Source organism: Orycteropus afer, unplaced genomic scaffold, assembly GCF_000298275.1.
Source record: "Orycteropus afer afer isolate SDZICR_OR568_19922 unplaced genomic scaffold, OryAfe1.0 scaffold00131, whole genome shotgun sequence".
Lineage (NCBI taxonomy): Eukaryota > Metazoa > Chordata > Mammalia > Tubulidentata > Orycteropodidae > Orycteropus > Orycteropus afer.
The window spans coordinates 1,069,234-1,079,449 of NW_006921718.1; the positions used below are offsets into that span (position 1 = coordinate 1,069,234).

The window sequence follows — 10,216 nt, forward strand, 5'->3', positions numbered from 1 at the left end:
ATATATATATATATATAATGTAATATATATAATAATCCTTAACATAAAGAGCACCATGAGGGCATGTGCCTAAAGTGCCCTTAGGTGTCAATTTTGATAGTATATCATTCTTTGCAGAAATTTATTTTTCTGGAACATAGCTATTTTCCTTAAGTTATTCAAATGTCCCAGAATTATATTTGAGACCCATATCTGAGTGACACCTCACAGTGCCCAACTCTGTTTTGCCCAGAGTCCTTGTTTACCACATTGTGATTAAGGCCATGCCATTGCTGATGGTGAGGTTCTTACAATTGCTTGCAAGTCCAATGTAGTGAACGGCTGATCACTGGCATATAGGATCACTCACTCACTCACTCACCACTGTCAAGTCAGATGCGACCCATAGCGACCCCTCCCTGGGTTTCCGAGGTGGTATCACTACAGAAGTAGATTGCCCACTCTTTCTTCTGAGGAGTTTCTGGTGGATTTGAACCACCAGCCTCCTGGTTAGCAGTCAAATGCTTTAATACCTCAAGATAATTATAGATGGCAAAGTCCAAGTTCAGTGTCTGACCTTCAAATTCTTCTTTATTATCCCCTCTTCTTCTCGTAGATAAGAGAAGGACACATATACAAATTAAGTCCTAGGGAGAACCCTGGTATACCGTAGTCCTCCAGGATTAATATGAACTAAAGTTTGGAGGGACCTGCTCCAAGTTTCCATTGCATTTGGAAGAATCAAAATTATTTCTTGTTACCTTCTGCACAGAGCTTTGAATTGGCATCAACCAAGGCACTCAGAGGACTTAAGAAGATGTGACTGAGTCAAGAGAGTAATGACAGGTGCTTGTCATGTGCTCCAAGTTTTGGTGGCCATAAGCAGTATCTGTTGTAGCTGTTATCAGGGGCACTGCACTTACAGGCACAAGGCTGGAGGCTGAAAAGTCACCACCTAAGGACATATAATCTAGCAGAGAATGATTTTGAAAACACAAAGTGGACCAGTTGTTTCTGGGTCCTTGCATGTTTATTATCTTCTCACTGTTTCAAGTCAGTCCATGTGACTTTCCTTGAACTAACACAATGAGCATTCTGGTTTTATTTTTGACCTTTCACTCAGAACCCCAGGATTGCACTTTTCTGACCCTCAGGTAGCTGATAACGTACTATCTCTCAAGCCGTAGTTAATTCAGGTATATTGCACTAAACATATACAGATTCTGACCTAACACAAATAATACGTTTTCTGCCCCTTTGCAATTAGTGGGAATTCGAGGATGCTCTGACAGTAAGTGTAGTTGTTTGGTAGAGTAGTCAATGTAGTAGTCTCTCTAGGAAGAGCAGCCCTCATGTACTGGAAATGACCCTTTTCCCTGTAGTCACTGTGATGTGTGGTAGTGCTTTGGGTGCATCTGCTTACTTAGTTTTCTTGTGAATGCTTGGCTGCTCCTGTTGTCACATTAAGTGACATTTAGAAAGCTAGAGAGTGCTAATTGTACAAAACCAAGTTTTAAAAAAAAGACCTAATGGAAAATAAGGGTATGCAGCACAGTGGTAGTAAACAACGGGGAAGAGTTCAGTGTAATGTGCTCTAAATCATAAGAATTGACCTTTCGTGTCTTGTCTTTTCTCATCTGAAATGGGAGTAGGGTGAGAATGACATTCTCTAGCAATCACGAGGATGACAAAATTGGTAACCAAAGAAAAATCCATTTATTGATAATCATGCAGCAACCTGGAAGATCTGCTGGCTTACTACATTTCATTTCAAACAAAAGTACAATAAGAAGAGTATTTGGTTCCATAATCTGTCTGCCATTTCTGATTATTCACAGATATGTAATGCAGAGCAGGGCATGTGTTAATTAAGTTGAAGACAGCACACTGTAGATGAAGCCAGGAGAGAAGCACGTTCATAAACTGTTCAATGGGAACGGATGGGCTTTTGTAGCATCTGCTGTTCTAAACACTGAGGCTATTCTTCATTGGCCATTAAGCAGTGAAGGAAGCTTATATTTGCTACCAAGAAGTTTCCATTTCAGAATGTTTCCAACAAAGGACTATGCTTGTTTGCATAATCATAACAGTGTTTGATGTCAATACTGTTGTTCTGAGCCTAACATCTGCTACCTTTTATGTAACTCTGGGGTTTCAAAATCAACAAGGTTTTAGATTTCCCAAGACCTTAACAAACCCGGCAGTTATTATCTTATTCTCCTCAACCTTTCTAGAGTACCGTGGACAAACTCATTAAGAAGACAAACCTAGCCCTTGTGGTTGGCACAAACAGCTGGAGAGAGCAGTTTATTGAAGCAATCACTGTCAGCGCTGGTGAGTACCTTTCTCTGCATGTTATAAATTATAATGGCCCATTCTGAGCTTAGTTTTACTACTGTGAACACTTCTTCTGTGGCAAAGCACCAAAAGACTTCTAGGGTAAAACTAAGAGAGAAATAAAGGTAGTTGTAGCAATTAAGCATATTTTGGAGTCTAATATAGACTATTTAGCAAATGTCTTTAAGTGTGGCATTCTTCTCCATCGACATTGTCTTTCACGAAGCAGACAAGATAAATTTAAAATCTGTTGTATCTCTAACTCACTGATGGCCACGCAAAAGGCTTTGTCTGGAAAATTTCCTAAAAGCAGCACAAGAAGGCCAAGTGAAGGTCAAAAAGGAAGCAGCAAAATCATAGGTAGAAAAGGATGCGACATTAAGATACATTACCACTACCATCTGCATCATGTTACACTCTCCTCAACAACTTTTAACAAATTAATATTTGCACTGGCTTTAGAAATGGAAATAGCATCACATTCTGTTCATTCTTCCACAAGCAAAGAACAGAGGTTTATTTAGGAAAATCCTACAAAATGAAGTCTTTTTCAAACTTTCAAAGCCAGAGACCTAAGGAAATTAAATACAGAAAGAAGCGTCCCCTTCCTGCATTGTTAAACCTTGTCTATTTTTGGTGTGATTGTAAAAAGATAGAGAAAAGTCCCTCTCGAATATTCATGACAGTGTCACTGGCATAGATTTTTTTTCCAGGTCTTTTTTGCTCAATATACACTGGTGCTTTCCTCACTGGCTCATCTTTTACTGTTGGAGCTAATGAACAAAGCTAGGGTTTCTAAATAGTGAGTCCCAAAAATATGGAAACAGTATCAGTAGCAGTAAGGCCATGAGTTCTAGCACAGTCTCCCACAGGATAATGTGATGAATTTTCCATTGCTGTGGGAACAAGGGGGGTGGTAACAACTTGTGTGTCTTCTTCTTATTAGTGCTGTTTATGTACATTCCTTGGTTTATTATAATGAAGTATACAATGGGAATTTATGAACATTAAATGGTTGGTAATTGCTTAGGAGAATGGGTTTGGAATTTACACTTAACTCTAATAGAGGAGGGGAAAACTCCCTCATGTAGTTGATGTTTTTCTATAAATCTAAGATTAGCACCTGAGGCATGAGCTATATTCCTGTTTCACAGAAAAACTAAAGGCCAAAGATGGCTCAAATAAGAAACTGCTGATGAGTCCAATAGCAGAAAACATTAAAAATGTACCAAATGGTTTTATCATCTTTGACAGATCCCAATTGAGCAGTAAAGGCAATGAAAGCCTTAGTGAACCATTCCAACTTATGTCCAGGTTTCCTTTGCCTGAAGATATACGAGCATTTGTTTACACATGGTGGTCATTATGCGCTCATTTTCTATATGTCATTGTTCTTGATGCTGGGATATGACAGTGAACGAAACAACAAATAGTCGTGCCCAAGTGAAGCTTGCATTCTAAGTGTATGGATGCTAGTGATCTTCATCATGTAGAACAATCAGGCTGTAGAGGGAGACAAGAAATGTGTGTCAGGGCTGCAATTATAGATAAGATGGCCAAGATGGCAACATCAACAGACACATTAATGCCAAATTTGCTTTTCTAAAAGTGAAATGGTTTTGGGTTGTTCCATTCACACATTTCTGTAACCCTTAAAGACCCTGGCAAAAATTTATGATCATTAACTGGCAAGGGAAAAGGTCCCTTTGAACAGCCAGCAAGATTATGTCATTAAGAAGGCCAAAGTCTTGTAATTAATCCTGTTCAGGACAGATATGCAGAGAAACAATCATAAAAATGTTTCTTACTCTAAACAGATGGATTTTGGCTTGCAATAACTTTCATATGTATTTTAAAAATACTACCAGTTGCCATCAAGTCAATTCCAACTCATGGCTGCCCTATGCCTATTAGAGTACTAGTGTGCACTATATGTTTTATTTATTTATTTATTTATCTTGTTTTGTTTTGTTGTGGTAAATACATAAGTACCAGTGCAGTTTAGTGACGTTAATTACATTCATCACGTAGGTGAGCCATCATTGTTAACCATTCCCTATGGCAGATTTTTTGGAAGTAGATCCCTAGAACTTTCTTCCAAGGCACTTCTGGGTGGACTTGAACCTCCTACTTTTCAGTCAGCCACTCTGCACATGAACAATTTGCACCACCCAGACACCCGTTTATATATATTATATGGATTATATCTTCTCAAAAGCCATGGGGTAAGAATAATTGTTATCACATTATAGAGTAAATAAATGAAACTCGGTGAGGCTACATGGCTTTGGTGCATAGCTCAGAGCTCTGATTTACCATGTACTCATCCAATGTGCCATCTCCTGCCAAAGTGAGAAAATTTCTCCCCACCTTTCTCCCACTGAGTGGCACTGGCCTATCTCCTCTTCTCATACCATGGCTTATTGTTCCCATGATGGGACTAATGCCCACCTCAGTCCTTTGAAGGACTGTTGATGAATAGAACACAAAGCATTCACTCAAAAAAAAAAAAAATCTCACTGCCATCCAGTCGATTCCAACTCATAGTGACCCCCTTGGGTTTCCGAGGTGGCAAATCTTTATGGAAGTAGATTGCCCCATTTTCCTTCTGCAAGCGCCTGGTGGGTTTGAACCACCAGCCTTCTGGTTAGCAGTAAATGCCATAGGCACTGAATCACCAGAGCTCCTTAGTTCCCTTATTTGTCACACAATATATTGTATTTAAGTTTCCAAGTGACTGCTTAGGAAGAAAACACAATAGTTTAGAAATTTGTAGGCTTCTGGGTAAATAGACCTTATTTACAATATTAAGACATAAGATATCAGAAAAGCAAATGCATATTTTATAGGCACTAAAGTACACAACCACCACTTAACTATCAGTTTGTTGTACTGGAGTGGCTTGTGTGTTGCTGTGAGGTTAGAAGCTATGCCACTGATATTTTGAATACCAGCAGGATCACCAATGGTGGACAGATTTCAGTGGAGCTTACAGAATAAGACACACTGGGAAGAAGGATGGGACCATCCATTTCTGAAAAAATTGGTCACCAAAAACCTTATGAATAGCAGTGAATCACTATCTGATATATTCCTAGAAAACTTAATGAATAACCCTGAAACATTGCTTGATACAGTGCTGGAAGATGAGCCACTCAGGTTGGAAGGCACTCAAAATATAACTGGGGAAGAGCTGTGTCTTCAAAGTAGAGTCAGCTTTAATGATGTGGAGGTAGTAAAGCTTTCAGGACCTTCATTTGCTGATAGAATATGACTCAAAATGGGAAGAAAGAGATGCAAACATTCATTAATAATTGGAACATGGAATATACATAGTATGAATCTAGGAGAATGAAATGGAACACAGAAAGATCTGTCTGAGGCATTACCTGAAATGGACTAGTATTGGCCTTTTCAAGTTCTATCCTGAATGCTGTCAGTGATAGGATAATACCCATACACCTATGAGGAAGATTGGTTAATACTATTTTTAATACTTGGTTAATACTATTTTTAAAGCCAAATATGAAGAAATTGAAGATTTTTACCAACTTTTGCGGTATGAAATTGACCAAACATGCAATAAAGATGTATTGATAATTACTGGTGATTGGAATGCAAAATTTGGAAATGAAGAAGAAGCATCTTAGTTGGAAGATATGGCCTTGATGATAGATTTGATGCCAGAGATTGTATGATAGAATTTGTAAGACCAATAACTTATTCATTGCCAATAGCTTTTTACAACAACATAAGTGGTGGTTATACACGTGGACCTCACCATATGGGAAACACAGGAATCAGACAAACTACATCTGAGGAAAGAGGTAATGGTGAAGCTCAACATCATCAGTCAAAACAAGGCCAAAAGCTGACTAGGGGACAGGCCATCAATTGCTCATAGGCAAGTTCAAGTTGAAGTTGGAGAAAATTAAAACAAGTCCACAAGAGCCAAAATATGACCTTGAGTATATGCCACCTGAATTTCGAGACCATCTGAAGAACAGATTTAACACAATGAACACCAATGACTGAAGACCAGACAAGTTGTGGGTGATATTATACATAAAGAAAGCAAATTGTTGTTGGTGGTGGTGTTGTTGTTGTTATGTGCCATTGAGTCAGATCCAACTCATAGCGACCCCTCCTTGGGTTTCTGAGGCAGTATCACTATGGAAGTAGATTGCCCAACCTTCCTTCCAAAGAGTGGCTAGTGGGTTTGAACCACCAGCCTTCTGATTAGCAGTCAAGTACATTGTAAAGACAGGAAAGAAAGAAAAGACCAAAAGAAACTCTGTAACTTGCTCTTGAAAGGAGAGTAACTAAAGTGAATGGCAGAAATGATGGGAAAAAAAAAAGAGCTCCACAGAAGATTTTAAAGGCTGGCTCAAGAAGACAAAATAAAGTATTAGAATGAAATATGCAAAGACATGGAGTTATAAAACCAAAAGGGAAGAACACACTTGGCATTTCTGAAGCTGAAAAAATTAAAGGAAAAAATTCAAGCCTTGAACTTCAATACTAAAGCATTCTATGGGAAAATACTTAATGATGCAGGAAGCATCAACAGAAGATAGAAGGAATACACAGAGTAACTGTGACTAAAAGAATTGTTCAGTGTTCATCCTTTTCAGGAGATAGCCTATGATCAGGAACCAATGGTATTGAAGGGAAAACTCCAAGCACTTACATTGAAGGAATTAGAGAAAAACAAGGACCCATGAATTGACAGAATACCCACTGAGATATTTCAACAAATGAATGCAGCACTTAAGGTGCTTACTTGTTTATGCCAAGAAATTTGAAAGATAGTTACCTGGCCAACTGACTGGAAAAGATCCATCTTCATGTCCATTCCAAAGAAAGGTGATCCAACAGAATTTGGAAATTATTGAACAATATCATTAATATCACACACAATTAAAATTTTGCTGAGGATAATTCAAAATTGGTTGCAGCAGTTATGTCGGCAGGGAACTACCAGAAATTCAAGCTGGATTCAGAACTGGAATTAGAACAAGGGATATCATGGCTGATGTCAAGTGTATTTGGGCTGAAAGCAAAGAATACTAAAAAGATGTTTGCCTGTGTTTTATTGACTGTGCAAAGGCATTCAATTGTGTGGATCATAACAAATTATGGATAACATTGGGAAGAATGGGAATTCCAGAACATTTAATTGTGCACATGAGGTACTTGTACGTAGACCAAGAGGCTTTATTCAAATAGAACAAGGGTATACTGAATGGTTTAAAATCAGGAATGGTGTGTGTCAGGATTGTATCCTCTCACCATACTTATGCAATCTGCATGTTGAGCAAATAATCTGAGAAGCTGGACTATATGAAGAAGAATGTAGCATTAGGATTGGAGGAAGATTCATTAATAAACTGTGATATGCACCTGACACAACCTTGCTTGCTGAAATTGAAGACAACTTGAAGTACTTACTGATGAAACTTAAAGACTATAATCTTCAGTATGGATTACACCTCAACATACAGAAAATAAAAATCCTCACAACTGGACCTATAAGCAACATCATGATAAACAGAGAAAAGATTGAAGTCATCCAGAATATCATTTTACTTAGATCCACAATCAACACTCATGGAAGCAGCAGTGAGGAAATGAGTCATTGTATTGTTCTGGTAAAATCTGCTGCAGAAGACCTCTTTAAAGTGTTAAAGAGCAAAGATGCCACTTTGAAGACTAAGGTGCGCCTAACTCAAGCCATGGTATTTTCAGTCACCTTATATACATATAAAAATGGGACAACAAATAAGGAAGACTGAAGAAGAGTTGATGGCTTTGAGTTGTGGTGTTGGCAAAGAATACTGAAAATGTCATGGACTGCCAGAAGAATGAACAAATCTGCCCTGGAGGAAATGCAGCTGGAATGCTCCTTAAAAGCGAGAATGACCAGAGTTTGTCTCGCCAACTTTGGTCATGTTGTCGGGAGGGACCAGTCCCTGGAGGAGATTATACTTGGTAAAGAAAGTCAGCAAAAAAGGGGAAGACCTCCAACGAGATGAACTGACACAGTGGCTGCAACAAAGGGTTCAAGCATAGCAAGGATTGTTAGAATGGCGCAGGACTGGGCAGTGTTTCATTCTGTTGTACACAGGGTTTCTATGAGTCAGAGCCGACCCTACAGCACCTAACAACAATAATAACAGATTACACAAAGGCAGTTAGAAAGCTATATTTGTCATTATGATTAAATTTAAGTGTTAAAGAATGTTAATGTTTGTAGGTTGTTAAATGAACAATAAAATTCGTAAAGCAGCCTTTATTGAAAACAGACTTTCATTAGATTTTAAGATTTTATGGCTAAATAGTTGAGAATTAGAAAGATTTGCCTTATTAAAACTATTAAATTGCTTTTTAAAGGGCTGTACCGAGAGGTTTTTTCCTATGCAATTTTCTGTGCAAAATTGAGTCTATAGATCATGCTAAAACAAAAATTGTGCTTTTGTAAATAGGATTTTGCTTCTTTTTCTCACTGGTTGTGGTTGAATTGGTTTCTAGGTAACCCCCTAGTAATCTCTTCCCCACTTTTCCTGACTTCCATAGCTTAGTACCAGGGTCTCCTATGACCATAAATAATGTTTCCAGAAACCCGGTTCTTACAGTCCATATTTAAAGAGAGAAAGGACTTGGGAGAATCCAGGGATTAAATATCTTTGTCCCAGTGGTTCTCCTTCTGTCTTCCTGGGTTGAATACCCACGCAGTGGTGTACAAAAGGGAAAAGCTATCAGAAACTTGCAAGCCAAGTCTCATGCCACCAGGTGTTTTAAAGACATGTCAGCATGCATTTCTAAATGGAGCGAGCATTCCCTTTATGCCTAGTCTGAGTTTTTCCCAACTCCCCCTTCTTCCTAGTGTCTCTATGGTGGGAGAATTGTGCCTTCTTGGAACCAAGGGAAAAACAGTTGCTTCAGGGAAGAGGGCAAGCATTAGCTGGGAAAGGAGGACCAAGATGCCAATCCTAGTTCCACAACTGCAATATTGTTGTTCTTCAGAACAGCCTCAGGCTGCAGCAAGGTGGAAGAGACAGTGATCACAAGCCTGGTTTTGGATTCAAACAGAAACTCCCTGAGTGACTCTGGGCAATTTAACTCTCAATCACAGCTCCCTCATATGTAAAGTGGGGATAATTGCATGTCACTGTGGAGTAGCTATAAGGATTAATTGTTGTTGTTGTTGTTGTTATGTGCCATCCAGTCGGCCTGACTCATAGCGACCCCTCCTTGGGTTTCCGAGGCAGTATCACTACAAAAGTGGCTTCTGAGGAGTGGCTGGGGGGTTTGAACTGCCAGCCTTCTGGTTAGCAGTCAAGTGCTTTAGCCACTATGCTACCAGAGCTCCTAAGGATTAATTAGGACAATACATATTTCCAGAAGGGTCATCTATACATTTAGATATCAGAATTGGCTTTTGGAAGGCAAATCATCTTGAAATTATTATAAAATATAATCAAATTTTGTGTAAATGCAGTCATTTGAATTTCATTACTAAATGGCTAAGTTACTGAAAACACTAGTTAAACTTTTTTGTTTTCATGCATTACATATGCTATTTTATTGATTAGAAAGCCAACATTCAAAAAAACAAGTCTGCTTAAGAAGTAAAGCTGGTAAGTAGCAGAGCTGGGTGCAAACCAGCCTAGGACACCCTGCAGTCTGAAGATGAACTCAGTAGCTGTGACTGTGGGGCCTGAGTGTACATAAGCTCAAATAGACAGCCACACATGTACACACATATACATACTCAAAACTCACTGCTGTCAAGCCGAACCTGACTCATAGCGACCCCTCCTTGGGTTTCCAAGGTGGTATTACTACGGAAGTAGATTGCCCAACCTTCCTTCCGAGGAGTGGCTGGTGGGTTTGAACC

General features: G+C 38.9%; 1 protein-coding gene across 1 annotated transcript in view; it reads left to right on the forward strand.

Moving 5' to 3' along the window:
• The window catches only part of SLC8A1 (solute carrier family 8 member A1), a 467,813-nt gene that overhangs the window by 388,952 nt on the left and 68,645 nt on the right, over nt 1–10,216 (forward strand). Inside the window, exon 8 of the mRNA XM_007945027.2 lies at nt 2,214–2,313. Coding sequence (XP_007943218.1) covers nt 2,214–2,313 — 100 coding nt within the window. The remainder of the gene's footprint in view (nt 1–2,213; nt 2,314–10,216) is intronic.